The sequence below is a fragment of the Oryx dammah genome, unplaced genomic scaffold (genome assembly GCF_014754425.2).
Source record: "Oryx dammah isolate SB20612 unplaced genomic scaffold, SCBI_Odam_1.1 HiC_scaffold_24, whole genome shotgun sequence".
Taxonomy (NCBI): Eukaryota; Metazoa; Chordata; class Mammalia; order Artiodactyla; family Bovidae; genus Oryx; species Oryx dammah.
The window spans coordinates 16,491,519-16,506,519 of record NW_024070208.1 but is presented as its reverse complement, the minus strand read 5'-3'; the positions used below and the strand labels follow the sequence as shown (position 1 = coordinate 16,506,519).

Genomic DNA, 15,001 nt, shown 5'->3' with positions numbered 1-15,001 from the left:
ATGCCGGTAAGAGAAAGAATCATTGCTGGCTTTGAAGACAGAAGGGGCGCTGAGCCAAGGGATGAAGGCAGCCTCCAGAAACTGGAAAAGGCAAGAGAACACAGGCTCTCTAGAGCCTTCAGAGGAAACACAGCCTTGCTGACACCATGACTCTATCCCTAAACCCAGTGAGACCGTTTCAGACCTAAACCCTTCTGAGCTGTACAATAATGAAATTGTGTTGTTTTAAGCCACTGATCAGTGGTACTTTGTTACAGTAGCTGTAGGAAATGAATATACCTTTCATCTGAACATCATTCCTGCTTTCTTTTTTAAAAATATAGTTTTATTTTTGGGCTATGCTGGGTCTTCTTGCTGCAGGGGCTGCTCTCTAGCTGAGGTGCGTGGGCTTCTCACTGCGGTGGCTTCTCTCGCGGTGGAGCACAGGCTCTAGGGCGCACGGTCTTCAGTAGTTGGGGCGCGTGCGCTCAGGAGTTGCGGCTCGCAGGGTCTAGAGCACAGGCTCCGTAGTTGGCGGCTCATGGGCTTAGTTGCTCTGTGGTACGTGGGGTAGTTCCAGACCAGAGATGAAACCCATGTCTCCTGCACCAGCAGGTGGATTCCTTACTACTGCGTCACCAGGGGAGCCCTATTCCTGCTTTCTTAAAGCAGTCTTTACATTATCTTTTGGAAGACAGAGCTTTTTGTAGGACGCACCTCATAGTGTTTATCTGAGGGTAGAATGTGCTCTAACAAAACCAGCCAAAGCAGAAAGCCAGCTTCTTTTGGGGATGTAGCTTCTCTCCTGTTCCTTCTCAATTGCTTTTAGCTACTTTGTTAGAAAACAACGGCTTCATTTGGGAGTCATCCCACTTGCGAATTCAAATGTACTCTCAAATAGCTGATAAGCCGATTTTTTTTTCTTGCCTGATTGTACATTTTAGTTACCGCGGCCCTCTCATGCTGCATCAGACACTGTTTGCCAGGAAAGGATTGAGAGGGTGTCAACTCTGAGGTTACGCGGTGCCTGGCAGGGGTGGCAGACGGTTTGTGATCTCTGCCCCTTGCAACACTCAACATCCTGTTTGATGCAACCCTTTGATGCAACGTGAAAGGCAGCAAGTGCCTCTATTTGACCCACTTCCTTATTCTAGAGCACAGGTATTGGGATTTGCATATTTGATAACCGGGTCTTCATTATGTTGCATAAAATTCTTAGCACGTGGAGACACCACAACATGACTATTGGCAGCAATGAGTTTTTATTAAAAAAGGAGAAAATGCGGAGGCTCAACCTAGTTTTGACACATAACTTGCCCATTTGCTTCCATTCACATGGGTCTATTGCCCTCAGCTTCTCTGGTGACACCGATGCTGGTGGGAACGCACTGGCTGTTGAGAAGAGGAACAAACTTTTTTCTGGTTCTTCAGTGTAAAGGAGCTGCTTCTGTTTTTGGAACAAGCTCTGGAAATGTGGGATACTTTAAGCTTCCCCCTTTTCTAATTTTTTTTTTCCAAGAATAAAACAACTAAATCTGGCTCCAGGTAAAATAGTGAAGCATTTAATTCCTTTCCTTAGGATTTCTACTGTGTTTTCCCCCCCACCCCCCAAAAAGAAAGATTACAAAAGTAGACTAGTAGAAAACGGGAGATTTTTAAGAGAGAGTTAAAATAATCACAACAAAGCACCCGTTTCCCCTAAGTGATTATATATTTTAAATGACAATCCTCAGTGTTTTGATGAGTATGTGGTGGAAAAGATGATGTTGACTGCTGATGTGTACATGAGTGGGGCACAAATTTTCCAGAAAGCATAATGACTTTCTGTATTAAGAGCCTTCAGCAAGTTTATACATATATATATATATATCTGAAATGATACTGTTCAGAATATACCCTTTTTAAACTCATCCTTTCAGTTTCCTTGTGTCTAAAATAGAGATATTAACAGGGACTATTTCATAGAGTGATTTGAGAATTAACTTATGGAAAACTAGCACACAAATGTATGCTTGACAATTGCTAGGCATAATTATTGATGAAAAACTAAGAATCTTTTCAGATAAAAATTATTACAATATGGTGGCCTGAAAATTTGGAGTATTGTTATTCTATGTTCCAGAGCAAACCTAAATACCACTTTAGGATGAGATCTCTGGTCTACTCCCGGCCCATTCACTTCTGGAAATAGATCTCTTTAAATGTCTCAAAGCTATGTAAACTGGAACTTTCAATTTAATTCAGACATATTGCCATAAAAAGGGGTAAGGATTTCTTTGACATGAAACTACACATATAAGCTTTATGGATTGCTTTTAGGGCAATCTTCATGTTCTGAGGGAGCATTCTAGCGAACACTCAGAGCATGAAATTGTGTGTTTCATGTGAGCTGATAAAGCTTTCTAAGTGGCAGGTTTGTAGGATCAGGCTCTGGATCTCTTTGAAAGTTTTCAAAGGTCTTTGAAGACCAGCCTTCTTGGCCCCCAAGGAAGGGAGGTTCAGATTAGCCTTGGCTGGTAATGATGGGGCTGTGGTTCGGATGAGCAAGTCAAGGCCTGCTGTGAAAGAAAAGAGAATTCAGCTGTTTTGGAAGGCAGTAGAGTGAGTGTCCAACAGGAACTCCCAGAAAATAGGGAAGAGAGCACTGCAAGCAGTGTTTCCGGGATGGAGAGCTAGTTGCCTGGCGCTTGAGAAAGAGGGAATGATCAGAATGGGGAAGGGCTGCCTGAAAGTGGGAGGAGGGCAGACTAATCGACTTGTCCTGGGTCCTTCTTAGGGAACTTCTTATGCACCTAGAAGCCACCTTGAATGGTGTCTTCAATCATGGACCCTCAAGCCTTCTTCACACACTTGGAGACTTCTGTCCCCTCCACCTCTGAGCTGGGTATAGGGTAAACCTGGGCTTCACTTGCCCTCTGCTTTGTCAACTGAAAGATTAGATCCTCAAGCTGGAACGGTGCTTAATGGTATCCCCATTACCATTATAAGGTGATTTGTTGTTGTTCAACTGCTAAGTCGTGTCTGATTCTTTGTGACTGCATGGACTGTAGCACGCCAGGCTCCTCTGTCCCCCACTCTCTCCCACAGTTTGCTCAAGTTCAAGTCCATATATAAGGTAATATGGTTTTCCTATTTTAAAAAACCTATTTGTCTTTTACACAGGACATGCTCTCTGCTTGCGTCCACTGGGAACTACAAATAGCTGTAATTCCATTTGCACTGTAAAAAGAGGGTCAAAGAGACAGATCCAGTGGTTACCGATCCAGAGGAACAAACAGCCTCTGCTATTATAATGGAATGAAAGCAGCTGCAATCTAAATTCAGGGTTGTTTGAGGGTTCTTTGAGAAGTTGCTAAAAGGACTACTAGAGATCATTTGGGGTCTCTTTCTCAGTGTTCTTGCCAAGTGGAAAGGGAAAATGCAATTGGAAAGTTCCGGTTAAGGCAATTCTTCCTATGACACATGATGTTACAAAAAAGTGCCCTTGTCTGCATGCTGTTTCAAGGACTGTCTATTATTGTGCTTTTTGGGCCAAGAGACTCTTCAGTTAAGGTCAACTGAAAATCTAGTGTCTGAGCATATATCTCCCAATTAGATAATGACTTTTTGTAACTGTCTCTGTATCTGCCCTAGGCCTTATGGAGACTATTGATCTGTGTGCTGGGCCAAGTTTTGCATTACTATAAATTACATGGGTAATTCTTACTTTTTAGTGCCTCACTCCTTAAATTAAAAGTTTATGACCGAAGCAAGAGTGACTCAGGGATCAAAAAATGCAATTAGTGTGCATCTCTTTTTAGTACCAAAAAAACCCTTCTACAACTTGAAAACTATATGGATTGAGCTAAAAAAAAAAAAAAAAAAGAAAGTAAAGGAAGAAAATCAAGCTGATGATTATCTGTACAGTTTTAAATTAGCCCATGGATCTTACTGAACTTTCAAAAACTATGTTAGGTGGCCTGAGTTCCTGAGAAATATGCCAGTTGTCCCCATAAAGTTCCAACTCTGGCTTCTGCAGAATTTCGTACTGTCAGCTTTCTGTCTTTGAAACGGTAAAAATTTAACTGGTTCAGCTTTTCCAAGTGATCAACATATTCAGGCTTCCCAGGTGGCTCTAGTGGTAAAGAGCCAGGCCACCGATGCGGAAACGTAAGAGACGCAGGTTCGATCCCTGGGTCGGGAAGATCCCCTGGAGGAGGGCATGGCAACCCACTCCAGTGTTCTTGCCTGGAGAATCCCATGGGCAGAGGAGCCTGGTGGGCTACAGTCCATGGGTTCTCAAAGAATTGAACATGACTGGAGCAAGTTAACATGCATACAAACATACTCAGCAATTGTAAAGGCGGGTCAAACAACATTTCAAAACTGATGAGACATTTTGAGGAGACTTATCCTTATTCTTCTCACACTCTGGGTGCCAGGAAATATCCTTTCCAATTGTAGAAGCAGCCGGGGTGGAGATTCTCTCAGAAGGGACCCTGCATGCATACACTGTCCATGGGCCATGAGGGCCCAGTGGTGAGGGCTCTGCAGCTGCTTTTTTGAGCAAGTGGGACCCAGCGAAGGTAGAAGCAGTGGCCATGGATTAACTTGACCCTTTCTCTGCACAACCCTTTATATCCACATCTAAGGACTGCTTTTTTTTTTTTTTTTAACTTTTTACTATTCTTTCATTTATTAATCTACGCCAGTTGCAGCATGCAGGGTTTTTAGTTGCGGCATGTGAACTCTTAGTGGCAGCATGTGAGATCTAGTTCCCTGACCAGGGATCGAACCTAGGTCCCCTGCATTGGGAGCAAGGAGTCTTAGCCACTTCCACCACCAGAAAAGTCTCTAGAGCACTGCAGAGGAAGTACATGGTGCTCATTATCTAGTAGGTGCTCAATAAGTCACTGACGACTTGAACTCAGCTGGAAAACATTAGTTTGAAAGTCTTATTTAAATAATAGTGAATGTGACTATTATTTATTTTCTTCCTCCTTTACCAAAAAAAAAAAAAGAAAACACCCACTAATCTTCAGGTCTCACTGGAAGTATGAGCAAGACCTGTTGAATCCTTTGACCACTCACATATATATGTTCCCCAGCCACCATTTTCTGGTCAAATATATAGCAATTCTTATTGGTGGAGAAATAGAAATTTCCAAAACATGTTAGGAAAAGTGGTTAGGTAGTCAAAATGGGCTGGCACTCTTGATTTGTGGAGGTATGGATTTCTGAGATTAATTGCACTGGGAACATTTGCATTGCTGGCCTAGCCAAAGGAATCCTATTTAAAGATTAGAAGTGCTTAACTAAGCACATCTTGGAGAAAACAGAAAGAAGAATCAATTTTCTGTCATTAATCTTTATATCCTCTCCCCCTACTCAATGTAATGAAAACAACAAATAAAAATAATCAGAGATCCTCAACTGACATTCAATCAACTGGAAGCATCACTGTGGCAAGAAGTTTAAAATCTGTTTTAAAAAACAAGCCATAGGACTCCCCTGGAGGTCCAGTGGCTGACTTTTCCTCCCAGGGGGCACTAGTGGTAAAGAATCCCCCTGCCAACGAAGGAGGTGCAAGAGACTCGGATTCCATCTCTGGGTCAGGAAGATCCCCTGAAGTAAAGAGTAGCAGTCCGCTCCAGTATTCGTATCTGGAAAATTCCATGGACAAAGAGGCTGGTGGACTACAGTCCATGGGGTTGCAGAGTCAGACACAATGGAGTACGCATGCGTGAAGTGGGAGCAATCCATTGCTGTCAGCAGGGGCTCCGTCCCTCGTTGGGGAGGAAAGATCCCGCATAACTTGTGACCAAAAAACCAAACATAAATAGCAGAAGCAATAGTCTGACAAATTCAACAAAGACTTTAAAAGTGACTCAAATAAAAAAAAACTTGAAAAAACAAAAACCCCAAACATAACTCTCTTGAAGGCAGACATCATGGAACAGAAGTGAGGACTGGGTCAGGGCTGAGGAGCCACATACTGATATTAAAAGTAAGAGCTACCCTTTTCTGAGCCCCCACTCTGTGCCAGGTCCCATATTAGGGACCTTGGCAGTCCTGTACCGAGTGGAGGAGCTTTGGGCCTCTCACCTTTTCCTGGCCTTTTTGGAAGGACGGACTCTGAATCTCGGCTGTGGGAGGGGAAAGAATCGACTCCTTTCCCCCAGCCAGCCCTGCTGCATTGCAGCTGCCCAAGGGGTGGTGTCTGCTGGCTAGAACAACTCTGCACATATATGTGGCTTTCCAACCAAGCATCAGCCCTCACTGCCAGAAAGTGGGAGGAGAGAGAGGTTGAGGAGGGATGGACCATTACCAGAGGAGGGGGTTTGGGCTGTGGAGCGCTTGCTCACCACAGGACACTTGTCTGCCCTTTGTGAGCAAGCCAGAAGGGATCTGGCCCCCGAGCCTGCAGGCAGCAGAGCCCTGGGGGTGGGGGACCACCTGGAATGCTCATCGCAACTGCCCCAGCCAGGGCTGGAGAAAGACCCGGAAGGTGAAGCTTCCCCGCCCCCACCTCTGCTATCTCAGTGACAGTGAGTGACCCAGTGGAGAACCTTCAGATGTCATTCATGGGGTGTTGTAAGAAGGGCAGTATATGCGAGTCAGATTATCAAGAGTCCAGGCTCAGGGTGTAGGACGGCAGGTGTATGAGACCCAAAGCACTGCCTCTGTGGGCAGGTTATGGTTAAACTGGTTAAACAGTGACACCAGTGAGTGACCTCTGACCAGGAGATGTCACACACTCCTTAAATTCTAAGCAGGGGACTTCCCTGGTGGTTCAGTGGTGAAGACTCCACCTGCCAATGCAGGAGACATGGGTTCGATCTCTGGTCTGGGAAGATCCCACATGCTATGGAGCAACTAAGCCCGTGTGCCATATAGTTGTATATATTAAAATCATTTCATCTCATCAGGTTTCATTAGAAATAACATTTTAGTTTTAATTGCACTTAAAAGTTATGCCATACATGAAACAATTCTATGCCTTTCTTAAATTGTTATATCAAAATGCCCTTTTACCTTCCTCTTACCAAATACTAATTTCTAAATCCTCAAGTTCTACTGTATGCATATGTTGCTTTGCAATGTAATTTTGTACTTATATTTTCTTGCCGGACCATTACTGAAAGCCTAATGAATGCTGACATGGCCTATGGATTCAGGCTTTATGAGATGGTGGTCAAGATAATTGAAAGGTGGTATCAATTTTCTAAGAGCCTGGGTAATGAATTCAAACAACTAAATGTAGTATTGGAATTAATCCTTTATTCCCCAAAGCAATCCACAATTAAGACAGTTGGCACTGGACAAATTTCCACAGAAATGCACGAATATTGAGAACCTGGCTGCATGACTTTGAATCCATATAGGCTCAAACCCCACCGATGACTTTGAATTACTATCGTATCCCTGAGAATGGATGCATACAAGGACCAATTGTAAGATGAATCCTTTTTGCAAAGGATTTTAACATTTTTCTTTTTATACTAAACATGCTCTGAAAGACATTTTCTAGATCTTTTTCGAAATCCTCAGACTTTTTACTAATCCTTCTCAAAAAAATATTCTGAAAAGATTCCCTAACAATCACAAACTCTCATAAGGAGCTAGGATTACAAAGAGGATTCATGCGAGAAGACATCTCCACACAGAACCTGTGCTCTTAAAGACATGAATGATTGTATACATCAACTTTAATGGTTTTTAAAGTGGAATTAATAAATCACTGTAGGATTCATCAATTCAGGATTTAGAGATATTCTTTTTTCAGGAACATGATAGAAAACAACGTTGCTTTCCTTTACTTTCCTATAGCAGGAAGAAGAACAGACATAAAATATAACAGGAAGCTGTGTTACTCCAAAAACATCGCAGGATCGGATGATGCGAAAACCTTCACCGAACATTGGACCATGACACCACTCACACTGGGTTGTGCTGCAATGAAGGAAACATCACTGTCTACTAGAGGAAAGACATTTTGCTTGAGGTTATGTCAGACTCAAAGCAGTATGAAACATGGCCTTTCTCATTACTGATCTTACCCTTTCTCTGAGGATTTGACATACGCAAGTGAAAAATTAAATGCTAAAAAATCTGTACAAAATAATCCTAATTTTCTAGAACAGGAAAGTATAGCTTTAGAATAAGAAAACATCCTAAGGACAATTCCCACAAAATGTGTATAAAATAATCCTCATTTTCTAAAACAGGAAAGTATAGCTGCTCCTATTTACTATGTGACCACAGGAAATTTTTCTGTATTTTCCAAATGTTTTATAATAAATACATATTATATTTATCACTCAAAATAAATATATGTCATTTTAAAGATAAAGGGACTATTATAATCTAGCGTAGGATTCGTATCCACATGTATATATTCCATGTCTGTGAGGTCCAAATGCATTCCACAGTCCATGGAGTCAGAGTCAGACATGATTGAGCACACATGCACGCAGGCATATTTTTAAAGGCTCGCAGGTCAGTTAAAAAAAGACACCGGCTCATTAGTACTTTTAACAGTAGCACATGAACGGACTATTCACAGAAGTAGAAATTTGATCGTCCAAGAACCTCCAGAAAAATAAAGATTCTCAATTTCATTAGTCATTGGGGAATACAAAACAAAATAAAGGAATGTGTTCAGTCGTGTCTGAGTCTTGTGACCCCATGGACTGTAGCCCACCAGACTCCTCTATCCATGGAATTTCCCAGACGAGGATATGGAGCAGGTTGCCATTTCCTCCTCCAAGGGATCTTCCCAACCCAGGGATCTGAACCCAAGTCTCCTGCACTGGCAGGTCGATTCTTTACTGTTGAGTCACCAGGAAAGCCTCTAGTGGTTCACAGAAAAGACTTAACTCAAACTGTATAGAAGTTGCCAGCTACATCTCCACAATCTGTACCTCACCTTAGAGTTAAGTAATAGCTTGAGAATATTAGAAGATAGGCTGAATTCAAACTATATTATTATGCCAGAAAAGCCAGAAGGAACAATCTACAGACTTGCATGTGTGGTGTGGTGTGAGGTGTGTGTTTTAACTATAAAACTATCATCTGGCCCTATAATAAACTGTATTTTAAAAGCTTAAAAAAAGAGTGTCTTGGTAAAAAGGACTTCAGAATTTGCTCACCATTTTAGTAACTTTTGGATTTCCACTGGGATCACATTATAATATTTATGTAGATTATTCTTTAGAAAGAACAAAGCTGTAATTTGAGTAAGATGTTGTGGATTATTCATAGAATTCTCTTTCCAAAAAACAGGATTAGTGAAATTATTCTCAAATAGGATTTTTTTCAGGTTAAGCTTTAAAATTCCATGTGGAAAACTAGTCAGTTCATTTCCATCAACCATCAATTTTTCAAGTGATCTGCAAACAAAGGAAATCATATTTTAAAAGGAAAAAGTAGACATCTGTCCCCGTGTGCCCCAAAACTGATATAAAACTTAGTAGGAATAAAATATGAGTGTTAAGTATTTCCTTAAAATCCAGAGATTTAACTTAAAAAGCAAGCAACCAATATATTATGCAAATAAGAGCATTTGTGTAAAGGGTAGCGTTAAAGCACATATTTTGTGCAACAGGTCATCACTATGGAAAAAGAAATAATCAAAAACATAGAAGAGTGAATGTTATACTGCATAACATATAATATAATAGGGATACAAAGAAAATTTATTTTCATAGACAAATTAAACATCAACACATACATTTTGTTTCATTCAGGTGAAAAGTCTCAACTATTAGTTGAAGCAGCAATGCGGGGGGGAGACAGACCATTGTGTTAGGTGAAGCTTTTATAAAATATTAAGGAAAACATGTGTTTATGAATTTTAGGGAAGGAAAGATAGCCAGTAACAGACTTGGAAAATTCAGTGGAGTTCCAAAATTAACAAGGGAGAAAAAAAAAGAAAACAAATAGCATCTTGAAAAAAAAATCTCCAAAAAAAAAAAAAAGAAAGAAATATGAAAAGGAGAAAGTGAAGAGACAGTAAATACAGTGTTAAACAGAAGGCAAAAAATTAAATATATCAGCCATAACAAATATGAACAGGCTGAATTTGTCTATGAAAATACAAAGATTGTTACACAGGAAATTAAAAATTGGTTAAAATATTAGAAAAGCAGAAATAAAATGATCAAATTTTACTAAAGATAATGCTCCTTAGAAACCAACTAAAATCTAGTAAAAGGCATTCAGAGATAATATTTACACAGTTTGATTTTTAAATGAATGTAAAGAAGTAAATAGCTTTATTTTGCTCTATCCTTAAGGGGCATATGTCTTGTGGGTACTTACTACTTGCAAAATACCTGAGTTTCTGGATATCATTTGGAATAAAAGCAATACTATTGTAGGAAATATCAAGTTCCTCAAGATTATGCAAGCAAAATAGCCTTTAATAGAAAGAGAAAATGAATTGTAAAAATGTTTATATGCTTATCATTACTGGATATAAATCATTTCATTCCTCAGTAGGTAGAAGTACAGAGAGAAATCATATATTTTTAAGATCTTGAAACTTATACAAATAGACTTTTGTTTCCATTATAGATGGTATAATTACAATAATTTTCCTAAATAATTCATCTATCCCTTAAGACTGATTAGAAATGTTTGGAGTGGTTAAAGCCCCATCTAGGAAAAAACCACCTGAGAAATTCCTTGTGCTCAGCGGTGTCTGACTCTTTGAGACCCCATGGACTGTAGCCCGCCAGGCTCCTCTGTCCATGGGGTTCTTCAGGCAAGAATACTGGAGCGGGTTGCCATTTCCACGGGATCTTCCTGACCAGGGATCAGATGTCCTGTCCCCAGCATCTCTTGCATTGGCAAGCAGATTCTTTATCACTGCGCCACCTGAGAATACGCTGAGAAATTCTTAACAATATTTAAAAATACGTATTTTATTGGTTGCTGTATTAGTTTCCTAGGACTGACGGAACAAATTCTCACAGTCTGGGTGGGCTTAAAACGACGGAAATTTATTCTCTCACAGTACAGGAGGCCGGAAGTCCGAAATCAAGGTATCAGCAGCATGGGTTCCTCTGGAGGCTCTGAGGAAGAAGCTGTCCCTTGCCCCTCTCCTAGCTTCTGGGGGCTGCCAGCAGTCCTTGGTGTTCCTTGGCTTGTGAAGCATAACTCCAGTCTCCATCTCTGTCTTCATGTGGCCTTCTTATGAGGACACCATTTATTGGAGTTAGAGCCCCCTCAAATCTCACCCTAATCAAGTATGACTTCTTGTTAACCAGTTACATCTGCAAAGATCCTGTTTCCATATAAGGTCTCATTCTAAGGTTCTGCATCGACATGAACTTTTGAGCGACACCTTTCAACCCAGTGCAGTCTCATTAAGACTTTCCTAGTGAAATATCCTTGATTTTTCCTTCCATTAAGCGAAGTATGGGGCTCAGTCACTTCAATCGTTTCCGACTCTTGCAACCCCATGGACTGTAACCCACCAGGCTCCTCTGTCCATGGGATTTCCCAGGCAAGAATATGGGAGTGGGTTGCCATTTTCTTCTCCAATTAAGTGAAGAACTTAAAAGTAAGAACCAAAGAACACGAAGACTAAGGCAGAGAGCCCCGTCTGGAGGGCGGAAGTGGGAGTTGCTTCCCGAAGAACTGAGTGTGACATTCACCAAAACCCCAGTAATTATCCCCTTTTTGTGAATGCTATTATCAAATACCTTCCTGTTTTCCATAAAGATGAAAAGTCACTTGCATGATTATTAACTAAAGCACCGTGAGCAGAATATTTCATAACTTCCTACTATTTTTGTGTGGATTGTAATGGTCCTCATGATCTGTCCCCAGGCTACTCATCCAGCTCACCCTATATTCACATATAGGCCAGGATTTATTTGCTAAAATTCCCTGAATTAGCCCAGTTCTCACATATCTCCAGTTCCCCCAAATTTGACTCTTTGATAAATGGCTTCCTTTTTTTAAGTCTTGACTTGGAAGTCAACTCTTCCAAGGAACTCTTCCTGAATTTTTCAGACTAGGTGAGCAGCCTCTCCTGTGTTTCTCTGTTTACCTCTGTCAGAGGATTTGTCATGCTGTGTGACAAATGTCTGTCTCCTAAATAGTGACATTCGGGAGGCCAAGGATTCAATTTTACATTTCTATATATCTAACACTTTGCATGGTGCCAAGCACATCAAAAGTATTTCAGTGCAGTTCAGTTCAGTCGCTCAGTCATGTCCGACTCTTTGCGACCCCATGAATTGCAGCACGCCAGCCCTCCTTGTCCATCACCAACTCCTGGAGTTCACTCAAACTCACGTCCATCGAGTCAGTGATGGCATCCAGCCATCTCATCCTCTGTCATCCCCTTCTCCTCCTGCCCCCAATCCCTCCCAGCGTCAGAGTCTTTTCCAATGAGTCAACTCTTCCCATGAGGTGGCCAAAGTACTGGAGTTTCAGCTTTAGCATCATTCCTTCCAAAAAAATCCCAGGGTTGATCTCCTTCATAATGGACTGGTTGGATCTCCTTGCCTACTTAGGAAATCACAATTGAATGAAAGGCATGGTGGTTATTGTTTAGTTGTGACCCCATAGACTGCAGACACCAATCACTGTCTCCCAGAGTTTGCTCAAACTCATGTCCATTGAGTCAGTGATGCCATCCAACCATCTCATCCTCTGTCACCTCCTTCTCCTCCTGCCCTCAATCTTTTGCAGCATCAGGGTCTTTTCCAGTGAGTCAACTCTTCGCATCAGGTGGCCAAAGTATCAGAGCTTCAGCTTCAGCATCAGTCCATTCAGTGAATATTCTGGATTGACTTCCTTTAGGATTGACTGGTTGGATCTCCTTGCAGTCCAAGGGACTCTCAAGAGTCTTCTCCAGCATCATAGTTCAAAAGGCGTGGTGATCCTGGTTAATTTTAAATCATTTGCTCTGAGAAATGAATGAGATCAAATAGAAAAGCAAAAAAAAAAAAAAAAAAAGACAAACCTTTTCAGTTCAATGTTCATCTTAGACTTTTTTCAACTCTGGAAAGAAAATATTAACACCATCTGTTCCAATTTTTTATTTATTTAAAATTATGTTATTTCACTTTTTCACCTCAGTAAGTTTCTAGAATCATTTTGTCTTCCTTTATTTCTTTAGTACAGGAAACTAGTCTGATTCCAGGGTTTCATCTTTGATGATATATTCCTGTTGATAGTGATGTTTAATTGGGCTTGTAGGCAGCACTGAGAAAGCTAATTAAGAAACTTCATAGGCTCTAGAGATGAAATTTATCTCATGTATATAGGATTTTAGAGAGCAATCTGTTTTAGAGAGCAGTCTGTTTAAAAATCCTCAGTTTGGTCTGACAATCTATACCCGACTAGTAACAAATCTATCACAATTTTTAGGATATATAGAATGTTTTATATTTATTTCATTGTTTTATTTATCAGCATATCATTGAGCAATGAGCTACTTAAACTAGAGCCCTGGTGGTGGCTTGGAAGATTGTGCCAGCATTAATAATTGCATGTAATAACATCACACTACCATGGAAATATAAGTGTTATTTATTGAGAGTCTATCATGTGTTCATGGCAATTTAGGATGATCTTTCACTGGACCACTGCATTACTATTAATATTATTTACAGATTTTTAAAAATGGAAGCTATAAGAATATTAATAGTTTATCCAAGTTAGAATGAAATCAAACATACCACTCCATTTTTCAGATATATGGGCATAAAGTAATTCAATCCCTATCTTTAATCAGTAGCAATATGGGAAAATAAATTTGTGCGTTTCCAGAATCAGCTCTTACTTCAGGTATGAAGTAAGTATGTTCACAAGCATGTTCTTAGGTTCTTTATTTCAAACAGCTTCTCTCTCCCAAAGGACATGCTGGCTAATCAAATCAAACTGTATCAAAAAAGCAAGGCAAAACTTTCAATCTGTCAGTTAAAAGTGGTAATTTTCTATGTCAATTTTCTCCTGTTATCCACTGAGAAACAAATTAAGATTTTTTTTTAACCTTTGTTATAGTCTCGCCTGCATAACTTCAGAGGGTGAGTTGTGTGTACATATGTGTGTATGTACACACAGAAACAATTATAGACGTGTGTACACACAGATTAATATACTTCAGTTACTTATTTCTGTCCACTGAGAGTGTCTACAAGCAATATCATTCCAGTAGCAATTGGACTATCCAGCACTCAGATCTTGCTTTTTAAATACCATCCTCCAACTAAAAAAGAAACAGGATTTCCTAAGAGAAATGGCTGATTCTCATATCGAGGCAGGGCAAGGCACTACAATTTATGTTACTGTGGAGATATTGGGGAGTCAAACAAAACTAAAACCCGTAATGCAATAACTTTACTCCCTTAGAATTGATTCTTTTTTTAAATACATTTTATGTGTGTTTAATATATTTTATATGTTCACTTCAGTTTAGTTGCTCAGTCGTGTCCGACTCTTTGAGACCCCATGAATCGCAGCACGCCAGACATCCCTGTCCATCACCAACTCCTGGAGTTCACTCAGACTCACGTCCATCGAGTCCATGATGCCATCCAGCCATCTCATCCTCTGTCGTCCCCTTCTCCTCCTGCCCCCAATCCCTCCCAGCATCAGAGTCTTTTCCAATGAGTCAACTCTTCCCATGAGGTGGCCAAAGTACTGGAGTTTCAGCTTTAGCATCATTCCTTCCAAAGAAATCCCAGGGCTGATCTCCTTCAGAATGGACTGGTTGGATCTCCTTGCAGCCCAAGGGACTCTCAAGAGTCTTCTCAAACACCACAGTTCAAAAGCATCAATTCTTTGGTGCTCAGCTTTCTTCACAGTCCAACTCTCACATCCATACATGACCACAGGAAAAACCATAGCCTTGACTAGATGGACCTTAGTCGGCAAAGTAATGTCTCTGTTTTTGAATATGCTATCTAGGTTGGTCATAACTTTTCTTCCAAGGAGTAAGCGTCTTTTAATTTCATGGCTGCAGTCACCATCTGCAGTGATTTTGGAGCCCAAAAAAATAAAGTCTGACACTGTTTCCACT

At 40.6% G+C, this 15,001-nt stretch overlaps 1 protein-coding gene across 1 annotated transcript in view; it reads right to left on the bottom strand.

Moving 5' to 3' along the window:
- Nucleotides 1–7,219: 7,219 nt before the first annotated feature.
- LRRC63 (leucine rich repeat containing 63) overlaps nucleotides 7,220–15,001 on the bottom strand; it is a 35,714-nt gene continuing 27,932 nt past the window's right edge. Inside the window, exons 7-9 of the mRNA XM_040267239.1 lie at nucleotides 10,296–10,379; nucleotides 9,111–9,350; nucleotides 7,220–7,911 (exon numbers count right to left, since the gene is read on the bottom strand). Coding sequence (XP_040123173.1) covers nucleotides 7,689–7,911; nucleotides 9,111–9,350; nucleotides 10,296–10,379 — 547 coding nt within the window. The 3' untranslated portion in view covers nucleotides 7,220–7,688. The remainder of the gene's footprint in view (nucleotides 7,912–9,110; nucleotides 9,351–10,295; nucleotides 10,380–15,001) is intronic.